Source organism: Monomorium pharaonis, chromosome 9, assembly GCF_013373865.1.
Source record: "Monomorium pharaonis isolate MP-MQ-018 chromosome 9, ASM1337386v2, whole genome shotgun sequence".
Taxonomy (NCBI): Eukaryota; Metazoa; Arthropoda; class Insecta; order Hymenoptera; family Formicidae; genus Monomorium; species Monomorium pharaonis.
The window spans coordinates 7,071,030-7,097,489 of NC_050475.1; the positions used below are offsets into that span (position 1 = coordinate 7,071,030).

Consider the following 26,460-nt stretch of genomic DNA (forward strand, 5'->3'; position numbering starts at 1 on the left):
TATTAATTAAATTAAATTAAATTCTCCATATAATAACGTACACTGAGAAAACTGTCTGATAAAATTATTCTTTTGAAAAGTAACAAACGGATACTTAAATCGGACAAAAATCCGACTATGTTTTATTAGAAATAAAAACATTGGGATGTTAGAAAAAAAACGAATTATTTAAAAAGTCCATTTAAAAAGTGATAGGTATTTATTTTCGGACATTCCGATAATTTCGTTCCCATTGAACCGTAGTCGGATTTCTATCTGATCTAAATCTCCGTTTGTTACTTTTTGATTCGCTAATCCAATTATTATTCTCTGGAAATTTTTCTCAGTGTAGATACGTTACGAGTGGCTATAATCCCCACAAGAGCCATAATATTACCTTCTTTACTTAAATGCGGAAATACTTTTACAACTTTTAACAACGGCGGATAACAACAACGCGTACAATCAAAAATTGGTTAAGGAATTCTAGGGGATACGCTTATTCCGGGAGATGACACCCCGGGATCTTTGCCACGGAAATTTCCTTCGCCGCAACGCAGTCGCGCAAGTAATCTCGTTAGAAGGTTTTTACATGGCTCGCGGGGACTGCTACAAAGTAAGTTAGAGAAGTTTGCGGGTGGGTTCGAGGATAGTTTTTGGAGTGTTGCGGAAGTAGGTTTTGTATCCGTGCTTTAATGGCGCCACGTCGAATTTGTAGCATCATAGCCGCGAGGTCTCGCTTTTCTCTCCCTCTCTCTTTCTCCTACTTTTTCTTTTCTTCCTCTTTTTTTCTTCCTGGGCATGTATGTGTTTTCACACCGCGAAAACGCCATTGAAAAGTGCGGAGTACTACTCACGTGAAAATTCCCTAGAACCCCTTTAACGGTATCGTGACGCATTTAGAATGTACCAGCGTATGGAAGCTCATTAATCTTCCTGTATATGCATATACACGGTATATCATTATGGAGAGAGTACTGGTGAAAAATAATCTTGCGTGGGAAGAGAGACTTTATACGAGAAGGGAGGGAAGGAGGCAGGGCGCGCTCTCTCGCATGACATATTGAGTAAATGTCCCGCTCGCGACGTGAATTCTCGAGACATGCGCGCGAATTACCCCCAACGGGTGATCAAATAGTAACCGAGTGAAAGGGAGGTAATGTAATATTGGGAATACTTGGGGACGAAAACGTCGCCGAAAACGCAACGTAAGCACGGTGCACGGTGCAAATCTGCTGTCTGCTCTCGGTGAGCACCGGCTGAGAAAAAGTCAATTACGTCCTTTTATTCGACGCTAATTGGCAGGAGCTGGCAATCGAGCGAATAACCGTGCTACGAAGGCAAGCACGGGAAAGAGAAAGAAAGGCAAGAGGTAGAGTGATCATCGAAATTCATTATTCTACAGCGCACAAACCAAGTCAAGAAATAAATAAATACAAAAGAAATAAAAATAATTTGTTTTAAATTATGATTTTTTTAGTATTTAAGAAACATCATTTTATGTTTCTTTACTTTTCATGTTTCTTTTTTCAAACTTTATAAATAAATACATTAATCCATCTCTAGTAAAGCAATTATTTTTTGCAAAAAAAAATAGTCATAAAAAAGATAGTATTAGATGTTGAATCGTATTGAATATAACGTTTAAATATTTACATAATACAAAAACGGATTTAACGCACAAATAGTAATATAAAACGCTTGTTTGCAAACTGCTCTTTATCGCGGAGAATCAATGTTCGCGTAGCGAGGAAAAAAAAGGGAATCTCTGCGAAAAATCTGCCTCTCTATAATGCAATCAGCATTTTTATTCCTCTGCGAGCGAGCGCAGGAAAGAAAAAACGGTCGAGCGAGAATTTTTCCTTTGTCGGACGTTTTCGTTTCGTCGTTAAATGCAAATTTAATTAGAAACTTGTCAAACGGCACGCTTAAGCGAACGAATGAATCGGAGTAGTATAACTGCTCAACAAAAATATTTGTACGCTTAATCATCGATTGTAATTATGCAATCGTTGTATGCATATCAATTTTCAATTCCTTCTTCCGTCAACACCCGCAGTGTCGTGGCTATCGATGAAACTTTCAGTCGCGTTTGCATCCCTATCCCATGTGCGATTTTTATTAAAAATTTCTTTCGCATTGTGCTTTCTCAACAAATAGATCGAGTCTGCGCTAAAAACAAATAATTATAGAAAAATTGAATAAAAAATTGTTCAGCATTACGCGAAACTTTTATTTGAATTAAGAGATAATGTATTTCTGCTTGGAAATATATGCTTTTATTTAAAAAAGTAATATGCAACATTAGAATAAATATGAAAATAAGTAAATAATAATAGTATTTTCTAAATAAGTGTGTACCTGCATAATAGTCATTTTACTTGTTATTTTTGAGTCACGCAGAGAAATTTTTTTTATAATACTGCGTACATTTAAAAGTTGCGATTTTTTTCTGAAAAATGTTTTTTTTTTTTTTATAACTTTAGAAAAAAATTAAGAATCGGAAAAAAGAGAATGTGTAGTCCGAATGCTAAATATGCTAAATATTATTTAAAATATTAAATTTAAAATTTCAACTACCGCTTTGAAAAATGTTTTGAGAAAAAATTCAAATTTAACAATACTTTAACAATACTTCTTAATACAATTTTGTATCTAATTTTTTTTAAACGAATATACACTCCGCACAACAGATGATATCACGGTAAAGTCATGTTGACGTGCGAATGTCTGCTTTGTCATAGAGTGATATCGTCATAACATCACTGTGATAAAGCGGACATTCGCACATCACCGCCGTGATATCATCTGTGACCTTTTGCTACAAGGGATATTCTCACAACAAATACATCATACGTCTACCTCTTTAAACGTAAAAAGTTTTACATGGTTGAAAAATATCCTATTTTTTGCTAGGGTCTTAATAATTGATCTCTCAACAGCCAAAGTCCCCTTTCTAATTACACTTCAGAAGCAAGCCCTATCCGTTCCCTCAATTTTATACACCGCAAGATTCTACTTCTTATTTAGATTCAAGGGTTCAGAGTCTCTTGAAAGTTTTCCTAATTTATCCCGCATAAAAACAACGATGAAGCTCCTCCTTAACCGCGCGGTCACCCTCCTTAATCCGCCACAAGAAACCTGGCACAGGTCGAATCGGGGCGCGACGTCGAATTAATCGCCGGTTAAGAAATTTCACGGTGGATCAATGAACATTAGCATCCTCACTTCCTCCCCCTCCTCCCCCGGAGATTAATGAAATAATTATTCAGCGCTCTTTCCTCGCCGGAGGACAATCCTGCGCTCCCCGGTATCATCGATAAGCTCATTGTATCAATCATTCCCATCGGACCGGATCTTTCGGTCGCGAAAACGGGACGAGAGGGAGGCGGCTCGGTATGCGTCGCCGATTTTCAGGATCGCGTTCCATAGTCGCGATGTTTATTTAATACGATCGCATGATGCCCCGTCCCCGGTTTTCCATCCATCACGTTGGCCGCCCTCGTCGTTTCTTTCGGTATTATTATTAGGGCGCAGATACCGCGGCGGGATAAGATGGTAACGCGACCTCCCCCAGCAGACCGGTTATTACATCATTATGCGTGATGTATCGCGATCGGACCGCGACGTTATTAATCAAAGCCACGGTAGATAAATTCCGATGCGATCGGCGCGCATGCATACGTATCGCGATTAGCGGCTAAAAAATATGGCGGCTGAATCTCGTTAGATTTACCTTGCGCTGAAAGGCGCGCCTCCCGGTTTTCTCCCCGTTTGTAAAATAACACGGGGTAAATTCGTGAAAATCTCACCTCGGCACAGCCTCCTCGCGGCGAGAGGTTCCGCAGCGGCGAAGCTCCTACTGTTTTGTGTATCAACGCGCTCTCGACGAGAGCCCCTCAAATATTTTCGGTGAGACGGGACGTCCCCCGGACGGTACGGTTCGGGCTTATCGCCTGTATAAAATAGGGCTTTTAAATATTCATCGCCGCGCCGACGACGACGACGACGACGTCTCGAGGCTCCCGCCGTGGGCGCAGCCCTGCTGCACCTAATCACGCTTTCCGTCCCGGCTGGCCTGTACAACCGGGCGCGGAGCTGTGTTTTTTTCCTCTCTTTTTCCCTTTTTTTTTCCTGCCCCTTCCTGGAAACTCGTATCGACTTGTTTCTAAACGACACGCCACACAGCCAGCGTCCCGCGTGTGCTTTCATAAATTACACATTCGCCGCCTGGCCTAACAACTCGCGTATGTAATTTCTGTCATTACATACCGGCACAAGCCGAGAGCGGCTCTCCCGCGTGCTCTCTCGCCCGTTAATATCGATTTTATGATAAACGGTTAACTCTCCCGTCGTTAAGAATGATTACAGTAGCTGTCTCTTCGCTGCGGAGGCCGCACGTCGACGTTTGATCCGCCGTCGAGTTGATCGTTTCGAGGAGGAGAGGCGCAATTGATCGAACACACACACACACATAAATCCTACGTCTATTAGAGATGTAAAAGGTCTGCCGTTTCTCGCCCAACGTACTCGTAACGTCTGGGTGGAGGTTCGTCTCTTTGTGCCAATTTCTCTTCTTTCGAGAAGCTCGTCCGCTTTCCACCTTTCCCCGAGAGTGTCTTTGTAATCAAAACGAAGTAGCTACATTCCACGCTCGCAGCCAGACTAAACCTCGCCCCTCTTTCTCTCCCCACCGTGCCCTTCGATCCGACGAAGCCCCTGCGTAATCATTTTCTCTCTTCTCTCGGTGTTCTGCATTCATCGAAAATATCTGACTGTCAAAAGGTTCCGCAAAGCCAATTTCTATGATAAATGTTACCAGAAAAATGTTGCTTGCGTGGCGCTTGCCGCTCCGCACAAAGAGAGAGAGAGAGAGAGAGAGAGAGAGAGAGATGCGCTTTTGACCGAATTCACCCTTGTATCCTTTCCCTTTAAATTTATATCTCGATTCCCTTCTGTAACATCTTGGCAATAATTCAATTTTTTAAAAATTGCTATACCTTCTTTACACTTTGTAAGCTCGCGTCAAAATAGTTCGTAGTTTTATTACTTTTGAGTATCCGTGTAAAACTTGGGTATTTCTCTTATTGATTTGAAAGTCAATTTTTTATTAACTCTTGATCATTGCGTAAAATCGCGTTTATACTTGTTTGTGAATTTTTATGAAGAAATAGAACTACAAATTAAATTAAATTTTTTATATACACTCTAATAAAACTCTAATGTTTCAATAAATATTTGTTCAAAGATTTATACGAATACACTTGTTTATTTATGTTATCCAAAAACTGTAGCAAAATATGGCTAATAAGTCATTAAAATTTTCGTTATATTATTCTTTGTAATTGGTTTTACGGCTAAAATTCAGGCATTTATGACCTGAAAATTTTGTTGGCTAGAAAAAAAGAAATGAATTTAAGAAACTTACAATTTTTTTAACTTCGAGAATTTTAGTTGGTATAGTATAGCGAAAAATTGCGTTAAACTGCTGAATTCCGAGAAATTTTAGGTCTTAAACTTCTCAATTTTTAGATTTACGAAAACACGAGCTACGTGCGAACAAGTTGGTATCGAAACAACGTTACGGATGAAATCACGTTGAATTGGCCGTGATAATTAAAAATACCAGTGCGCTTTTTCTCGAGCTTAATATTCTTAAATGCTAATGTTGTATATTAAAAGGAATACTTAATCCACCTTTTTTCCCCCCTTCCGCCTCTTCTTTCCCGATCTTTGTACATCCGTCCTTCTCCTTTTCTTTCCGGCTGTTCGAAAGCTTACCCAGCAATCAAAGAGAGTAGTTACATCTCGTGTGCAATCAGTCTACTTTGTTTCCGAAGTTCCACTCACTTGCCCTCCAATCTGTTAAAAAACTTTTGCACGACTCCCTTCGATCACTGTTCGAACGCGTTCCTAAGTGTAGTTAGATTGCCAATCCGGCCCATGTCGGCGAATAAGTCTCCGCCCGCGTGTCTGTCCAAACCACTGTCCTGTCAATTCCGCGGGATAAAGTTTTTATTGCTTCTTTTTCCTTTTGTCTTTTTAAACCGAACGCGAGATCGCGTAAACGGATATCGTACGTCATCATCGCAGCGTGTATCGAACGAACGAGCTCGTTTCCTCTGCGATTTGTCGATTCACACGTATCGCTGGCGTTTGTCTCGTTTAAACTGCGTCTCGCTGCGTCAACATCATCCCATGGTTAAAGCGGAATGTAACAGCACTGCCGGCGCATTCCAGCGCGATCCCTTTCTTGAAACTCATTCTCGCGTAATAGCGGAATGCCTCCGGCGTATCTTCGAGCTTACCATTCATTTACCTCGCAAAGGCGAAACGGAAATTGAAAATTTGTTGGGACTCCTTTGTAATCTGCGCGCCGCCGCTCGTTCTTCCCCCCCTCTCCCCCTCCGCCTCCTCATTTTACGTTTAATACCGGCTTTAATTAGCCGTCGAATTTCCACCTCGTTTTTCCTTCACTGCATTTTAATCATCGTACGTGCGTTAAAAACACGGGGCCGCCCGTTAGGTCTTGATATTCCCTCCCAGGGGTCTCTCGCTTCAAACGCCGGCTCGTAAAATAACGGCCGCGAGAGTTACGCCGCCGGAGCTTCTCGCATTGTTGTTACTCGGAAGTCGTGTAACTGCATAACGTGTCTCGTTCAACGAAACAACTACGGTGATTACGTTTATTACGGCGACGTACGCGCGCGAGGCGCCAAGGAACGCGGCCGTATCTTTTAACGAAAGTGTATGGGGAGGAGGAAACAGAAGGGACGGAGAAAGAGAGAATTTCAACAATGGTTATGCGTATTGCGGAGGTTCATAAGAATAATCTGTGAGACATATAAAGAGAAGAGGGATGAGGGATGCGCGCGGATCCGTCTCCCGTTTCTTCCCGTCTCTTCGTTTCCAGAGCGCAGACGAGGCTCCTGGCAGACGAGACGACCTCTCGGTCTCTTTCTCTCTCCCCGTTGTAACGAATACTAAGTACGCGGGTGAAAAATGTTCCTCCGGCTCCCCCAGCGGCTCCCCCGCGCCATTTTCCCGGGTCGCCGGCCCCGCGCGGCTCCGGACGAATCACTGTCCGACGCAACAAACGAGCCGCGCATTATTTTTACGAGAGTCCCGGTATTTCCCCGGAGGTGTCGGAGGACCCTCCTCAGTCTCTCGCGTTTCACCCCCACGGCCTTTCCATCTCACGCCGTCGTCCCGACCCCTCTGCGTCTCCTTTCTTTTTCCCTCTCTGTGCGACCGCCGTGGCACAAAAGGTGAGGCAAGATGACCGTGAGAATTCGTTAGCTAAACTGAAACGTGAGATAAAACAGTCTGCGTTAGCCCAAAAATATCGCGGGGAGAAGAGTGGAAGAAAAAAAAAGAAATAGGGCGGAATCGAACGCGTACGATTTATGTTTGATACGTGCACCTGAAAGTGCACGTATCAAATAGCGATCAAACAGAATGGCATTAAAGCGCCGTCAAAAGTGTCGGTTCGGGCCACGATTTTGCTACGAAAATGAAATTTCAACGCACATTCCGTTCCAACATTTTTGTCGACTTTGCTCCCTTTTTTCGTTTTTTTTTCGGGTTTTTTTTTTTCGCGTGACTCTCTCGCAGCCAGACCGCGATTCGAACGGGGAACGTTAATTTGAGTATATAACCGTCCCTAACTCATTCATTTAAATTTTCGTGCCTGAGTTTCGCAACTACAATCCCCGGGTATTGTTACTGCGTAACCATACGACTGCGCGCCGGGCGGAGCGGAAGGGTTAATTACGTAATTGGAAGTGCTGCACTCCGGCCCGGCTACCCCGTCGGGGTAATGTAGCCGAGCGTAAAATTCGACCGCGACGTAACACGGAAAACTCTTCAGAGCGCGTTAAAAGTGGGAGTCGAGTGAGGAAGAGAAAGAGAGAGAGAGAGAGACGAGCGGGCGCGCGATAAATCGAGGAAGCGGCGATAAACCTCGGGAAAACGGTCGGGAGTTAACCAGCGGACTTAAGTGATACGATTTAAAACGATCGCGACGGTAATGGAACGGACGAGTTCCCTTTTAACAACGAGATGCGCGTTACGCGCGGGGTACAACGAGGTTCCGCGCCGACTCCCGGAGGGAGTTGGCCGAGAGTTAACGACCTCGAAATACACTTCCGGAAAAGGACGCGTTTCGTCTACGGGAGGGAGAGAGGAAGGGACAGAATCGCTCCTCCTCTTTCTTCTCCACCGCGAGGTGACGGAGGAGGTGGAGAAGACCTGGCGCGATGTAACGAGGGCAACAACAAGCCGTGGCGCGTGTTCCATTAACGGGCGACCACCTGCGCGAGGGCGAATAAACGCAGTCACCGGTGTAACCGCGACACTCTCTCTCTCTCTCTCTCTTTCTCTCGCATGCGCGACCTGGATGCTCTTATTCCAGTAATATACGATACCAGTGGAATAAGCAAAACATCATCCGCCTTTGACTTGCGTAATTCAATCGGGGCTCGCAGTCGCAAAACGAAAAGAAGGCAAACACGAAATTGCACTCGTGAGGAAGTTTTCGAGAGATCGACTCTCAATTCGGATGTTCACCACGGAATAACTCGGAGCGAGAGACGTATCTTTTATATATATATCGCGTAAAAAGTTAGGCCATTGTAAAAATCTTAGAAAATTAAACCTTCTTGTATTTTCTCGCTTACATGTGCAATGCTTTTTCTGTTATTTGTTATTATTAAATCTCTCGTGGTTAAACGTCTATTAAATTAAGAGGTAATAAATAGAACTCTCTTTTTTTTAACGATAATCCAGGTTCCCAAACTTTTATGAATCATGACCCATTTTTTAAAACGGCAAACATCCACAACTCTAACTTTAGCGATTATAAAAAAGCGGAAGTAAATGAATTATTTATACTACTTTAATTTTTTTAATTTTTTAATTTTTTATTGAATATACTCCTATAAATTTATTTTTTTTAATATGAAATATATTACAACTCAAATAATACAATTTGAGAAATGTACACGTTTTTATTGATAATGTTTTTGACGTCGCATTAAATCAAATTATTTTCATATAGAAGGAATATAATAATTGTTTAAGAATTATTTCGAAATTCGAATTTTATCATACTGAAAAAATTTTTACGACCCATATTTTGACAATCTTTGATCTAGAAAACTATAAAATTTTTCCTTAAGTTTTTCTATTAAATTATTTCAAATTTAGTAAGTAAGTACCTATATTTTTTAAAAATCCACTTATAGTTTCTTGGTATTTCGACAAAATAATTTTGATAAAAATAATCTTTAGATTAACCAAATGAAAATTGCCTTTTCCTCGACTAAGTTTTAATTCCTAAACTTTTAAAGCAAGTTATTCTATTGTTTTGACTAATTTTTTCAACGTAAAGAAACAATTACAAAAATAAAAAATGAAAAGAAATTATTTATTATTTAACATTAATTAAATCCTTTAATTTTAATCTTATCAATATAATTTTTGTGAGTCAATAATTTTAATATCTTTTGACTTATTATTCATTATGGTATGAAATACTCTGAAATCAATAACATAAAACTTAAAATGTTCATATTTTTTTATTCAAAAAAGATCCTAAAATGGGTATATTTTTCGTGATTTAATTACTTAATGCGAGTTTAATGTTCAAAAAAGTCATCAGAGATAGCTTAATTATACGTGTAATTTTGCGCAAGTGTATAACTGAAGCCGAACAATTATATTAGATAACGGTGATAATAAAATTCAAAGGGAGATAGAGATATACATGCACGAGATATGAGTGAAAGCGGCACTTCATAGTGAAACGCGCTGCCGTTTACTGTTCCACTTCTGTTTAACGGATGCTCGCTCGTACATGACTTTAATTTCTGACGCGGGGCAGGAAAAGGGGGGCAATGTACGTCCGTCGCGAAAAAAAAAGGGTAGCGGAAATCGATACTTCGTGTAATGCATTCAAACAGCTACGTGACGTAAAATATCGCGGATAAATACAACGCGCGTCGTTTCGAATTTCCTGTAATTAAAAAATCGCGCGATCTCCCGCGTCCCGGGTGTTCCCTCCGCGCGCGTCGGATTTTCTGCAATTAAACGTCACGTAAATAAACGTTGAATTTCGCACAAGTAAATAAAATCGCACACGGGGATATTAATCAAAACGTATTAAAAGAGTAAGCTGTCTCCGTAATATGTAATATACGTCGTTACGCGCGCGTAAACATACCATCCCTATGCTAAATATCCTTCAAATATTAATATTGCAAATTACTGCCTTGTCTATGCGCATAAACACAAGTGCGCGTAAAAGTAGAAATATGCAGAATTAACGGTGCAATTAACAATCGAAAATCGCTTGTGAGTCACTGAATTCGCAATAATTTAATCATTTAATCAACGCATACGCGAATTAGCGCGAGCTAAGTGAACGGCAATTAAAATAAAATCACGACTGATAGCTGGCGGTTACGTTTAATTAATTATCCTCCGAAAGCGCTTCTCCTAAACTCTTGAAATCAGATCCCGCCGCGGCAAAGCTCGTCTTCCCGTGAAGAGAAGGGAGACGCGGGAGACGGAGAATAAAGCGGACGGGCCGCCTCATTGCAGCCGCCGCGATCGCGATCTAAAAATCACGAACGGGATACGGGACGGCAATCCATGCTCGTGCACGGATCAGATAACGCATTAATCGCGGCTTATCGCCGCATCGAGCGTGTATGTACGTCAAGCGTGCCCGGCAGGCCGCCGCGCGCCCGAGAGTTTACCCTCTCCGTTCGCAACACTCCCGGCGGCGTTTACCCTCCTCCGGATAACACGCGTGTCACCCGCCCGAGAGGGTCATCGTTACGTTGATTAGATATACACAGATAACGGCGCGATAGACACGCACACACACACACACGTCTCTGTCCTTAGAATAAGAGCGGAGCGAGCGGGCGAGATAAGTGGAACTATCCACGGTGTGGTCAGACCGCGGCAGATAAGCGGTTCGGATACGAAGTCAGTCGAGATTAGTAGACGCGCCGGGCGAGCACGTTTACCGGCCCACACTAAAAATCGGGTAACGTCAGGGTAACGTGTGACGATTCGGCCGCTAATTGCGCGGTGTCTCGCGTGCACGCACCCCTTTTAATAGCCGAACGCAATTGCGCCTCGGCAGACGTAATTGTATCCATGTTTAGAGGAACTGGGGCTAGTCGGTCAGTTTTTCAATTCTGAATTCTTGCAAATAGAACCGTGAGAGTTTATTAAAAAAAAACAAATCTTATATCAAAGTTAAATGCATCAGGCTATTTTATAATATTTTAATAATAAGCGAAAACTAATATAACAAATTAATATTTCTCATAAAATTCATCACTATCGAGACTGATTAACTTCCATTTTTTTCGTTTGTGATACGCGAATTACAAAATAAAAATAAATTGTAGAAATATGTTAAAAATAAAATCTACATTGAAAAAATAAAATAATATTGTTTTGCTGAATATTTAAATTAAACGTTTAATATAACCAAATATTTATTAATATTCAGTAACTATTTAATAATTGATTGGTTACTGTTAATTACTAAAAATTAAATTGTATTAATCAAACATTCAATTGAAATTATTTCATTAATTAGTAGTGACAATAAAAAATTTTATTGTAACTACTATTTTTTTTTAATGTATATTTGTTATTTGATATCAAATATTTAAACAATTATATAGTGATTGAGGAACAAAACTATAAATTAGAAAATAAAACTATCCGTATAATTTTTATTAATAAATAACATTTCGTAGTTCTTGAATATGCATCTGCGTCGAAATATAATACTTCAAACTAAGCAGCATTGCTGCATGTATAAATGCATTTATAGCACTCTCCAGTGTTTTGTTTTGAAAGTAGATATAGATATACTCTCGAATAGTGCGTGTAATTCCTTTCCCGAGTGCTCTCTGTTGGAGATATCTATTCGCAAAGGTTTATATGTTGTTACAGCTCATCGTTGAATTCTGATCTTTGAATATCGTATCAATTTACTCCTGGTACGGAAACTAAATCTCCCAGGAGGATTAATTTGACATAGCGCGCTCCGCTGATCTCGACGATCAAGTCTTAAGATGATTGAAAGGAAACGTTGTTAATCCACATGTGTGATTGGCGCAGAACGAATGCCTTTACGTTTTATTTACAGATGATTTGACTTAGCAAAAAGAGTTGTCGCGGGCGACAAGTAATTCGTGAAAGGAAGATTCTGACCTACAAATGAATAGCGAGAACGGGGGAAAAGCAGCTGGTATAACAAGCGTCCTGTAATTAAGCCCGTGATAATTGAGCTTTAATGTTCCCTCGCATTCTCCCGCAGCCGTTCCCTCTTTTCTCAACGATGTTCAACTGACCCAAGACAAATCGAACACCGGGAACGTTGGTTCAGACGAACTAAGTCCGTTGTCTTTCCCACGTAAGGCGGATATCGATTAGCACTTTGATCCTTGTTAACGATTTCGAAATGTTTGGATAATTGAGCTAATACGCGGAGAAAAAAAAATTGTCAAATCTTTCAACTGAATTAAATTTATTTAATTCAAGCATATATATATATATATATATATATATATATATATACTTTATTCAAATATACAAATACTTGAATTAAAGTTTAAATATTTCAATTAAATACATAAATAGCTCAACTAAAGAAATGTAATTTAGTTGAAAAAATTTTGTCAAGTTAACATTTTTTCTCAGTGTATGATAGATAAAAAAACCTGTATGTAATAACATCTATTACAATTAGCAATACAAACGAACGATACGACGAATAATGATAGTTTTGTGAGGAAAAGTAAAATATAATGAAACGATTAAATTTCCTACAAAAACCAAACAATTTTGTTTCGGCAAGAATTAAACGGAAAACGGGAAATATAAATAAATAATAAATATAAAATTTCTGAACCAAACAAGTTCAGAGGTTTTCTTTAAATAAATACCTCGAAATATTATTTTTAAATTTTTGTATTAATATAATTTAAATAAACCATAGTTATATTAATGAACGTCGAAAATGAAAAGTATTTTGTTTCCTGAAAATATAAACTTTTTAGATTTGTTGGAGGAAACCCTTTAATTATGCTCCCTTAAATAAAGTTGCTAATGCTGCATCGGATTTATACAGTCTTTGCTATTAGCTTACCTCTACATACATTTGTGTATTCATAAATACAGAAGGAGAGAGATATTTAGTTTTATTTACAATGCATAATCTCGTGTTTTTTGGTCTCGTATTTCATTTCGGGATAGCGTTTCGAGGTTGCATTTCGATTTCGCAAACATCGCATGTTGTTTCAGGTATCATAAAAGCTCGAACGAAAACAGTCCATCGTCGGTCGTCGTCGTCGTCGTCGTCGTCGTCGTGTTTCTCGTCCTTGCTGCGAGTACGCGAGAGAGCAAACAGACGCGCGCCCATATAATTTCGGTGTTATATCTTATCAAAGGTACCACCGACGTGTGACGTCCCTTTGATCTTTTCGCTCGGTAAGCGCAGTTCGATCCGATCTTCGTCTATCTCTCCGCGTCGGTGGAATTACATTAAATCCGCGTACAATCGTGTCTGAGGATTTTGCTGAAAATCCGCTAATGACGAAAGTCAGGATTTTCCGACTGGTATTTATTTAAGCCGCGCGCGCGAGAAGCTTTTCGGTTTAATTTGCAATTGCCGTCGAGCGTCGAAAGCGAGTTCCCCGGCGGCAGAGGACACTTTCACTCGGAGAGAGAGAGCAACGGAGATCCTGGACCGCGGCTATTTTCGTTAAAATCACAGCTTGAACGTACAACGGGTTCTGTAAACAGGCGATGGCGAAACCCAGTAGCGTTCGATGGCGAGCCGTCCGGCAACTGGTACGGACAAGTGTCTGCCAGAGCGCGCAAGTGGAAATTAATGGGTCCTGTTTCAGATCGGCCGTTTCAGTCCGGCTCCAATCGGCAGTCCTGTTCGAGGCCGGTCCTTATGTTGCCGCTGGCCCTCGTCGTTCACCTCGACATCCGTTCCTCCAATTCCGTCAATAGCCCCCGGGTCCGGTCCTCAAAGTTTGCCTAATGAGGCTCATTCAGCACGGCCGGACTCGGTACACGCAGCCAGAGCATCAATCCCATTATCAGCTGCCCTACCCGGTCAGCAAGCCCCAAAACTACCGCTGTCTTCCACCACCTGATCTATTCTGTGCCGTCGTACGTTTCGTTAATGAGCCACTAATTGGCAATCGCGTCAAATTGCACCCTAGACGACCCCGACGGGATTCCTATCACCATGCTGTTACACGCTGCGCGCCCTTTTAGACGGTACGAGCGCTCTTGCGTGAAACGAGCGATGTCGCTTTGACGGTCGCGAGCGTTTACGAACCCGACGTGACGTTTACTGTTCTCGAAATCGACTCACGCGAAAAAGCACTTGATGCCTTCGAAATGCGTCTTTGAAGAGGACGCTGTTTCTTAGGAAGCAACAGCGACTCGTGAAATTAATCAAACGCGCTTCCAAGACTATTAGAAATTCTTTGCAAGTTTATACATTTTAGAAATATATTATTAGCACTGACAATATCCAATTTGTGAAATTTTTTAGAGATCTGCTCTTTTCTCTCTTGTCCTTCTGTTGTTGAACGTTTGCAACATTTACGAATATTTTTTAAAATAATTTAAAAGGAGAAATTAATTATTTGCAGTTAGCACAACAGGTTTTATTGCATCTTATTTAATATCTTCTTGTGAATTAAGAAATAATCGGACGTTTCTGTCATTTTTAAACAATTTTATGCATTCTATCTTTAGATTGTTATTGAAAAATATTAAATCTTTGTTTATGTTAATCTAATATATAATATTAAATATTATAATATAATTAATTAATCAATCATAATAATTTTCAATATAAATAGTATTAATAATAATATAATAATATAACAGTTAAAACAAATATGCTATATTAGATTTTTAGTGCATATGATTATCGATTAGGAGGAGAATAATTACGCACTTTATTAAGCCAGAAGTGCTCGAAAAATCGATACTCTGAACTAGAACCGTTGAAACTGAAGTGATCACGAACGGAAAAAAAACGCAGCCTCCGTACAGGAGTAACGCCACGCAGGTGGTCTGCGGTAATAAATCACCCGGTAAGCGGTAACGGCGAGCTGCGACGGTCAGGTGCACCGGCAAAAACTAACTAGAATGGATTATTAATTACGATATTACGTCGACGCGCCGTCCGAAGGGACCGAAAGGATCAAGGGAAGGATCATGGGGATCGAGAAAGACAGACAGATAGAGAGAGCGAGAGAGAGAGAGAGAGAGTGAGTGTGTGTATGTGTGTCGCGCGCGCAAGGGAACGAGAGAACACTTCTTCCACGGTATGCGTGCGCATTGTCCCGGCAATTTGGTGACTCTCATCCAAATTAGGCAATTGTTGGGCACGACGAAATGCACTTTTCCCTCGTTTAATTGGCCGTTCAATTCCATTCAATCGCTCCGTAGCGCGACTAAACAACGCTCGTTCGGCCAGCCGCAGAGCTCGATTGAAACCCCGCGGATTTTCAGGTCGCCCCGCCCGTCAGGCACGGCCGGATAATTATTTCATCGCCGATGAACGGGAACGGGAACGAAAAAAGATCATTAATGGCACTTGCCTATCGGGTGTATTAATTTCCGTCATTAATTAGCGGCGATTGCGAAACGCTTGAATTTCGTTAAAATGTAGATCGACGCGCGTTAGGACGATTCATAGAAAACATAATTATTCGAATTCCAAAGCTCCACAATTAAATATTAATTTCTTCAGGACGATTTGGCTGAACCGACGAGAGGATTATTTTTTATTAAGTGTAGAATATTACTTTCATAACAATTATTAAATATATCTTTTAGTTCTATCAATTGTTTGTAAGTTTCGAGTTTTTATTATTATTATTATTATTATTATTATTATTATTATTATTATTATTATTAATTGCCAAGAGATTATAAGAGTAAAAACGAAATATAAAATATATTTTTGCGTCCTCGATTTCAATGTAACGAGAATCAATAACACGACGTCATTTATAGAAAGTCTCTCGCAAAAGTGGAATTTGTTATTGAAATTACACTATCGCGATTGCATATCGCAGCACTGCAAAATAAAGTAATTTCAGACGCGTTATTTAAACGCGAGACTCTAGGCATTGCAAACCGAAACAAATTCATCTAGGCGTTTCGTTCGAGCGATGCCCGGAGATGCTCTCTTTACGGGATCGACACTTTAAACGGGAAAACTGCAAACAATACAGGCGGGAGGAATAAAGCGCTTCACGTTCAATTAATTCAACCCATACGTTTGTATCCGATAACCGGTGTATTTTAATCGAGTGCGGCGTGTACTCGTAACAATTATCATCGACGCTATTTCGATATCGCGAGTATGCGCTTTTCGCCAATTATCCGTACGAAATACGATAGCCGGGCAAAACGGAAGGGGGGGGGAGAGAGAACGAATTGGTACTGATTATATGAAAAATCAGTCGCACACTCCGCGTTCCGTCGAATAAAAATACTGGGCGTCTCTCGATTGTTCGCGGGGCTTTAATGAACATTTGACCATCATTAAGGGCATCCGGGACTTACCGTCATGGTCTGGTAAAAACTTCAACTTCCGGCCAAACTTCCACGCGAAGGGAGGCGGAGAGGAAGGGGGGGGATCCGCTCAGTTTCCAAACTCCTGTAACTTCAACATCCATTTCTCAGTTGAGTCACCTCATTAACTTCACCTTGCAATTTAAATCCAGATCTAATTTTGCCGCGCCCGTCCCAATATCTGTCCCGGAAGCGACGCGCGGTCATTAGAATATTTGCAAGTTTCTTCTCCACTCTTTCTCCGTCTCCTTATATCTTCGTCATTATTTTTAATTCTTTTCGATGGTTCACCTGGGACATCGTGCGGAATCTTTTCCAATTCTCTTCCTTCGGGGGGGGGGGGGGGGGGGAGATGGAAAAAAAATCCGCTCGGTATTCCAAAAAGCGCTTCATCTTAAAATCCTTCGGGAGGGGGAGGAGGGAAAAATTTTATGACCAGACGAAACTTTTGCATAAACGCCGCTTATGAAATATCGGAGTTTTGTTTCTCTTCCGTCCCCTGATCTCGACCGTTCCGCGCGCCTGAGCCAACCCTACGCTTGTAAGCAGGTCATTTAGAAATTTCTACGGTAAATGTTTACCTTAAGCGCTTCTAGTTATTAGACTTAATGTTCACCGCTTCAAATGGCTATAACAATATTGCTTTAAACGGGCTATGCCCGTTAGCTCGAGTTCATACACGCTTCTCACTTATTACAGTTGTTTGCTGTCTGTATATACGTTTTATGTATTTTTAGAGCGCTCGTTCCAGGTAATGAACGCTTCTACTGCCGCCACAATGAACTGTCGTCCCATTAGTTTATATTCTACGGTACTATGTAAAATATTTCAACTCTACCCGCCTCCGCACGCTACACACGCTAGGGGGGGAAAGTTCATCCCGAAGTTAGAAAGCCGCAAAATCGGAGGGAAGGACGACAGACGGACGGACGGACGGACGGACGGATGGTGCAGCACGCGCGCGAGATACACGAGATACCGCTAATTGCGTTTGTCATACCGATAATTAATAATGCACCGCTCAGCGCGACGACTGACCGGCGAATTAAATGCATTAACGACGATAATCGGGTTGCGGTGAATGCCAAATCGAAAATACACCGACCGGGGAGTTATTGAATGCAAACGAGGCCGCGATCAATCATCCGGCTCAGCTACTGGCTTTCGACGCCCGTAATGACGTTCCGGCGCTTTGCATCGCTATCACTGATTAGGGAGAAAGAAGGAGGAGAGAGGGAGGGGAGGGGGGAGTCAAAACGCAAACGAATTCTCGGCCGCGGGAACAAAATCGAGGAGAATTAAATAGATGATGAAACACTCGATTGTTCAATTTACACAGTAAATCGCATATCGAAAAAGAGCCACTGTTGTGAACTGTAAATTTGCTCTACTTAAAAATACACTGGCAAGATACTTATAAAAGATAAATTTGTTTCACCGAAATAAATCTTTATTTAAATACAAATGCAAAATAAATCAATTAATAAGAAAAATGAAATATATTTCACAGAAATGTGTACCTTGTCATAGCAGTCTAAATTTTTATAACCCACAAATACCGAAGGAAATATTGCAAGTAACATTTGCTTGCTAATATTTTAACCTCCCTCAGTGTGCTACATTTGCCATACGATAAACGTTTCGAACATGTTGATCAAATGTGGGATAGAGAAGTTCTCGAGTCTCTAGAAATCTTCTATTCCTGCGGGCATTTAACACGCTTGAACCATTTGACAAATGTAATACCCTAAATGTAGTAACCTACGCAAGCTATTAGCTATTTCCTTGGATCGTCATGTGCTAATCGCAAAAATTATAACAAAAAATATGACAAAACGCACGACTGTTTACCGCTAATCTTTGATCATAGCCGGCTGAAATTTGAAGCAAAAAAAAATACAAAAAGGATAACAGGATAACAATAGTAAGAATAGAAAAATGGACGATAGTCGGACGACAGTGGACGAGGGTAGTAGAAATCATTAGATCCTCATTAGCATTCCGCGCAGCGCTTTCATCACCGCACGCATCCTTCGAACGCTTAGGCGGCTTGAATTTCCAATTACCGTTCCTAATTGACACCACCAATGCTTGCAGATATAGTGTTAGAAACACACCGCTTCTATTTCTGCATTCGCTTTGCTGCGCGCTGCGTGCAAGCCGCGTTTATGCGAGACCATTGTAATGGATGACTAGATAATCCCGGGTTTCTTCAGCTACGAACGTCCAGGTTTCGCGATCGGCGACGGCGGTAGCTTCGATTTTTGTACCCCCTCTCTTTCGTTCCGAGTGCACGGGGAACGGGAACGAAGGGTGTAATCCGAAGGAGCGGAATGAATAATCGCGCGTCGCGAACAGCGGCGAAGACACCGGGGATGATGACGGACCGTCGCCGGATGGCGGACTTGATTTGCGGAAGAAGCGGTCCACGGCAACGATCGCGTGCAACGTTAGCGTACGCCCTGCTGCTGATGGTGTGCGCTACGTTAACGGTATCTCACTGCTGCTACGTCTTCCCGAAAGGTATTCCGAGATGGACCGCAAACGATCATCCCTTTCATCTTCTGTTCTCGACGCCGACGACAGCGTTGGGATGTCACGTGTGATTCTAGGGCGTTAAATTACGAAAGTATCGAAACTTCCAAGAAGTTTTGATATACGCGTTATTTTGTAAATTAACACTTAATTAACATTGACGCATTGTTTTCGAGCCCTTATACCCCTGAAAAAAAAATTTACTAAATTGAAATGAATATTTTTTCAAATGGTACCAAGCAGAAGTTTTGTAAAAAATAAATAATATTTATATCAAATAAGATAATGTTTTCTATAATATAGAAAATGTATTATATATTTTCTAAATTATAAAAAATATTATCTTATTTGAAATAAATATTATTTATTTTTTACAAAACTTCTGCATGGTACTATTTGAAAAAATATTTCAATTTAGTAATTTTTTTTTTAATGTAGTCAGTGTTTTCCATTATTTATATAAAATTTTAAATTATTTAAAGGCCAGTTGTACTTCTTTGTAAACTTATCTATCAGGTAAGCATGTATCTAGCTTTATTTTTTTTTTTTTTTCTTAAATAAATAAAGATGGACAGATATTTACCTGATAAATTTACCAAAAAGTTGAAACAACCGGTCTTAAATGAAAAAATGTAATTTTATCTTATCTATATTATTAAAATATAGGTACATTATTTCTATTTTTGTTTTAGATAAAAGAGATGTTATCTTTTTTACATTATCACATAACTGCAAATATATAAAAATAATTAAGTGACTCTTACATATACTTTAACATCTTTAGAAAGGATTCGTATTATCTTTAATTTAAAAAAAACATATAAATGTCATGACTAATATAACCGGCAAAAGGATGAAATATATATTTTTCAGATTTTAAATTGCCTAAGAAAGTTAGACCATTTTTTAATACCAGGAAGACTAATGCCTTTTTCAAGGACAGAATTTTCAAGCTTGTGAATCGATGAGAGGTCATAGACGAGGCAGAGACTATATTGATGACTAAAATAAGAGGGCTTTTCGTGAAAAAGATTTTTTCTTTTTGTATAAAATACAGAAAGACTTTCTGACCAACCTCATAGTGTATTGCACTAGGAAAAAATATAAAAAATTTAGTAGAAACTATTTTGAGGTTTTTTTTAACAGCAATCATATATTTTGTTTCGCGTATCAAAAAATTTAGTTGTTTCTGTGAAATATTTACATATAAATAAAAAATATTTGTTCCTACTAACTAAATACTTTATTAATTGATTAATATTTTAATCAAATTATTTGTCGTTATAACAATATATTTTTTTTAATATGCATTTACATTTCAAACAATACTCTTTTTATTAGTATAGCATCACAAAAGTTTAACATTAATTACGAGAAACATTTTTTATATATTTCATGATATTCTTTATAATATTTAACAGATATGATAGCAGTCGTAATATTTAGTACAAATATAATATAGTTTTTTGCATTCTAACTCAAAACTGCTGAAAAAAAAATTTTTTTAATTATTACAATAAAAACGACGACTAATTAAAAATAGGGGGAACAAAAAATGTTTAGCTGCAAAAAAATATTCACTGTGTACGCGAGAGATACCGTGGATTATTCATGAATTGTCAAGACGTCCTGAATGAAAGCCATACACGAACGTTGTTTATCCAGGTGTTCTTAATATTTCGAAGAAAAGAAATGCGCAACATGCTGAAATGTGCATTAAGTGTTAACGAGCAAGCGAGGTCGCTACAATTCTTTTCAGATGCTTTGAGCTGAAACGTGACTATACATGTGAATATTTGCAACGCATGTTGGTGCAATTTTCTATTATATTTAATTTTTCTCGATTGCGTTCCGAAATAAAAGAACGAGTTTATATAGATACGTGTGACACAGAGCTTAGAAACATTAATCGATAATTTATGACAAACTTTATTAAATTGTATATAAATGACTTTTGCTTAATCGCATTATTACGTTATATATTTAATAAAGTTTAAACGATGATTTATATATTATTTAATAAAGTTTAATACGTTCGACTATTCCATGAACCACATATAGTAAACTTTTGCGTAACGAGAGTGATTTTATATTATCAACGTTATAATTATTTTGAAAAGTTATAATTAAAATGACAGTAGAGAATTTGAAACGTTCCATATTTTGGGAACAAAATTTTATTTTTAATTTCAAGCGTTCCACATATTTTATGTATAATATGTTATAAAATTGTGTGTGTGTGTGTACATTTGTGCTTTAAAAATTTTTTCATTATTACGCTGGAATATAAATTTATAAATCGAATTCTATGTTGAATTTCAACACGACAGTTTCAAAAATGAGCTTTGAAATAAACCGTTTAACATTTCTGATTATGTGTCGATACAAAACGTTCAGCGTTCTCTCTGAAATTACATAAAAATATTCTACTCCCTATCGTCGACAAGAACATCCGGAAACACGCCACAAAAGTTTTCGCGTGTCCCTGTCACGCTGTACCAATGATTCATGCAGTAACCGAGTGTAAACCATCACGTCCACTTTCCTTGAGAAATATTTCTCGCCGGTTACGACATCCCATCTATGGAAATATTCAGTTGCGGGCCGCAAATTTCTCTCATGCACGCGCGGTAAAATTTTAACGGAGCACAAATAACCCTTCTTCCGCCTCTGCGTACACACACGCACGCACACGCATGCACGCGTACAACGCAACGTACATGCACCGGCTCTTTCCGAGTCGGCCCTTAGGGATTAATGATCTGGCACGCGGAGCCACGCGATGCTCGTCTGGGAGCAAGCGCTTGCTCTTTTTTTTCTGCTGCCGCGCCGACGCCCGCCAAAAAAAAAAAAAACGGCGTAAATTCCGTCGCGAATGAATCCCAGCGGGCGATAGTTTATTTATCGCGAATCGCGCGGATTTAATTTCACGGCCCGTAACATACGGTACGTATGCGCGCATCCCGGCGTGTTTACGGCCCGCAATTACATTTCGACGTCGGCGAGGAGGGAGGTTGGTAGTGGTAAAAGTGGTGGTGGTGGTGGTGGACTCGCGTACGGTAAAAATATCATTGATTAAACTTCGCGGAATTACAGCGGAAAATTTTTTGCGCGCTACGTATACGCGCCGCTGCCGCTGGAAAACGAGTTGTCGCGTTTTATGGATCATTCGAATGGGGGAAGCCGCGCCAACGGACCTGATTATCATTAAAGACGGGTTGTAAATAAATGATTAAAAATAATTAGGGATCAGGTGCGTAGCGCAGGACAAGCGACGTAAAACACGGTATGCCGTACGCAGTCGCGAAACTAATTATCCGGATGTTTTATGCTACTAATTCATTAAAGTGTTATAATTTTTTTGCGAAAAAACTCGATTGGAAGTAGAAACACTGCTGCATTCTCATAAAACAATTGACTCCCAATATCCTGTATATTACGGCAATTAACTTTCAGACTGTACATAAAAAAAAATATTTTATTTATTTTATTTAACATTATTCCGCCATAATTTTATCATGTTTTCACACATATTTTCAGAGTTGAGTAAAAAAATGTTTTGTTTTTATAAATTAAAATGTATCCAACAAAACTATTTAGTTAGTATGAATAAATATTTTGTTATTTACATGTGTATTTTATTATCTTTTGTTTTTTTTTAATAAGAAATATTGATTTTTTTGTTTTAAACAAAATATTAACTAGTAAAGATAAAGATAAAAAATAAAGTTGATTCGGCGCTTTGAAGCAATTTTATTTAAGTACATTTTTTTATCTGAGTTTGTTAATACATTACTCACCAACCGAGTCTTTTCAGTTTGAACACAATTTTGAACACAATTGAAAACTTTTGATGAAAATATATCACTGACAAAGGTTTTTTTATTTCCAACGAAATTTAAAAAAAAAAATACTTTGATAAATTTGTAACATAAAATAAACAATATCATGTGTGTTTGAATTAGTTTCATAACTAAATACAATATTTTACAGATCGGTACAGAGAATTATAAATCACATATACACACACACGGAATATATAAGAAAGAAAATAAAGAAAAAACTAATATATTATAAGTATACTATATTATAAAGCCTGTTCTAAATGATACATATAAATCATATCAAAATTTAGAAGGTGAAATTCTATTTATAATTTTATAGTGTGTAATATGACATTTAAAGAATCAAAATATATATAGAATTTATATATCATTATATTGAAATATGTATATATGCGTCAAAACACGCGAAAAATTAAATTATAAAATTTTATCTTGAATTTTATCTGGCGCGAATTATAGACCGCTTAAAATAAGAATCCAGAATCGGGAGAATGTATAAATAAGTGAATATTTTGGAATAGAATTTGAGGATTGAAATACTTACCACTTGCTCTGGTATGTTTTAAAGTGAATTAAATTTCGAGAAAACACACACGCATACAATTTGTAAATAGACATGAGGTGAACGTTCGCAACTCCACGGGATGCAGCGGCATTCCGGCGGGACGCAGCCTTGCCAGAACGAAGGATTACATGCTGCTTGGCATTTCCGTCGTAAACTGGATGCGCCAATTCCAATCCGCAAACACGAGAACGTTAAATTCTATGTATCACGGTGCAATTGTCCTCGACAAACATGCGCCGCTCGATGAAACGCCGCGTTGATCCCGTCCATCACATCGGCCTTCATCTCGTTACTTCGAAATCGAAGCTGTTTACTAGCTTCCGTCACGGGATTGACCGTAACACCAAACTGCTCTCATCAACAGGATTATCGGCACCATTACCAATTCGTTTCCGGTATAACACGCATTATCAGCTGGACCAAACGAGATATATGATCTGTACGATGCAGATCTCGTATCTGTTTTCAATTCGACCAAATGTATGATAACTGCTAGTTATTGTCTAATTTACTATTCAATGCGCGAATTTATTTATAAAAATTGAGAAAAATATTATAAATAATAACAGTTTTTGAAAGAAATATATTATTTTATAAGTTATTTTCTAAGATATATAATATCAATTATGTAAATAAATATACTCGTATACATTTGATAATATATGTACATTTTGAAATTAATTGAATAATTAATTATTAAATTAATATCATATTATTAAAATATATATTATTCTTCAAACGTTATCAAATAATTGCGTAATTATCGCGAACATTAACTAATGTCGGACCCCGATGCTTTCTTTTACAGAGATCAAGGATCCCTGTGACAAGCTGAACTGCTCGCAAGGCTCGCAATGTGTGCGAAGCAGGGACGGCAAGGAGGCGTCCTGCCAATGCTTGCAATTCTGCCCAAATTTGGGGGATCACGAAGGATCGGGACCTGTCTGCGGCTCGGACGGAATCGACTATCCGACGCTGTGCGACCTAAATCGTGCCGCTTGTGAGAATCACACTAACATCACCGTGGCATTTCGTGGCAAATGCGGTAAGTTCTATAGCGAATGTACAATTCGAGTAACGTCTCAAGTAAGCGGTTTCAGCATCTTAAGAATTAATTTGATATCAAAGTTTATTTACTGTATAAAAAAAATTAGTACCTCAATTTATTTAACTAATTTAAATTAGATTATATAGATTAATTAAAAAGAGTATATTATAAATCTTATTCTTTCTCTTTGAATAAACTTATAAATCAGAATTATGATATTAATATGTTTTTGCAAAGTAGATAAATTTATTAATATTAATATATTTTAAGATTATCAAATTTATAAACTAAGTGAAACATGATACACGAAATTTTTTTAAATATATAAATACAAATTAGATATTAATGCGATTTTACTTTATTTTGTAAAGAATTACACAGCGTTATATCCATATTATACCACAAGCTTTCGTGATATTTTTTTTACAGATTATTGTTTCCCATTTGTTCGCACTTTATTATTCATTGTCAACAAGTTTACACGTCTCAAACAATTTGCTGGCGCGAACAAATCTGCTCAAAGCGCCGTTATTTTGGCAGACAATATTTCGTTACAATTATTTGCGGTTCGGTTAAAGCGATTTGTTCAAGGGGCAAAGAAACACCCTTACGATCAACCATCCCTAACCGTTTCTTAATCATATACATCTACATCACTCTATTTATTCGCGCACCCTCGCAGGATCAGGATTTCCTATACAGGATGTCCCACAAATTCTTTGTTCTGTTACAGAATTGTTTGAAACAATTAGATTTTATTAATATTCTAATTATAATTTTTGATGCGTTCAAAAATGATTCTGAGTGAATTGTATAAAATTGTGTAAAAAGAAGAAACTATCTTTATCTTCTTAATATTTAATACTTATATTAAGATATCACCAATGTAAAGTTTTTCTCACGAGATTAATAAGAAAAGTAAAATTACGCCATATTAGGTCGTACACTTAAAATTTATTCTACTATAATTTTAAATATCAAGTTCTTATAAATATTGGAAGGAAGTCGATACAACAAAGCGCTATTTCTCCTTGCAGGAGTTACGTGTAATCTAAGGCATCCTATAGTATATCCATCCCTTAATGCCTTATATCCCACACAGCTGTCACCGTTCGTGTCCACAGATAGTCGTACACACACACACACACACACACACACACCGACGAATGAGAGAGCTCCCCTCATCTAACCCCTCACTCCCGAGCTCCCCTTTCCCTTACCACGAAAGCAGTACAAACTTGGCAGGCGTTTAATCAACCGAGTAGTAAAGACAAATGTTTGATCAGACAGGTAGCTACCGGGAGTAGGCCGTGTTTGCTTAGGATTAGGTAAGTCCATCCTCACCGTTTCCCCTCCGTTCCTTCACACCGGGTCTTCTTCGTGGCACTGTACTACCCAGCACGGCAGACGGTATAACGCAGTTACGGTAATCGCAGCCGCCGGTTAACGAGCTAGTTAAATGTGTCACCGAACGATTCCAATCTGCACTCCTTAGCAATAATCGTTAAGGACATATGTAAAGGACTATGTAAATAGTAAATTTCGGGCGATTTGATAATAATGGAGAAATTCAGAATAGAGTTGGTGCGAGTTTACGATGTATCCTCTTTGACTGTATGTACAATATTAATTAAAAGTGCAGCGTGAAATTTCAAAACCGCAGGCTTCTTAATTTTTTTTTCTAATCAACGACAAAAGTTTTTCGACGTGAGTGCTTGAATATTAGCTTTAAAATTAACTGAAAAAAAAAACAAAATAACGAAAAATTTGACTCATAATATAATTTATACAGCGAAACAACTATATTTTGTTATATGTTTTAATAATTTAGTAAATAACTT

At 38.7% G+C, this 26,460-nt stretch overlaps 1 protein-coding gene across 4 annotated transcripts in view; it reads left to right on the forward strand.

Moving 5' to 3' along the window:
- LOC105830687 (agrin) overlaps positions 1 to 26,460 on the forward strand; it is a 569,188-nt gene that overhangs the window by 497,498 nt on the left and 45,230 nt on the right. For 2 of the 4 annotated variants that reach the window (XM_036292158.1, XM_036292160.1), the window contains exons 2-3: positions 18,843 to 19,149; positions 24,380 to 24,616. In XM_036292158.1, the coding sequence (XP_036148051.1) occupies positions 18,960 to 19,149; positions 24,380 to 24,616 (427 nt within the window). In that variant the 5' untranslated portion in view covers positions 18,843 to 18,959. Of the gene's footprint in view, positions 1 to 18,822; positions 19,150 to 24,379; positions 24,617 to 26,460 lie in introns of all 4 variants that reach the window. The other 2 variants (XM_036292159.1, XM_036292157.1) reach the window with 2 other exon arrangements.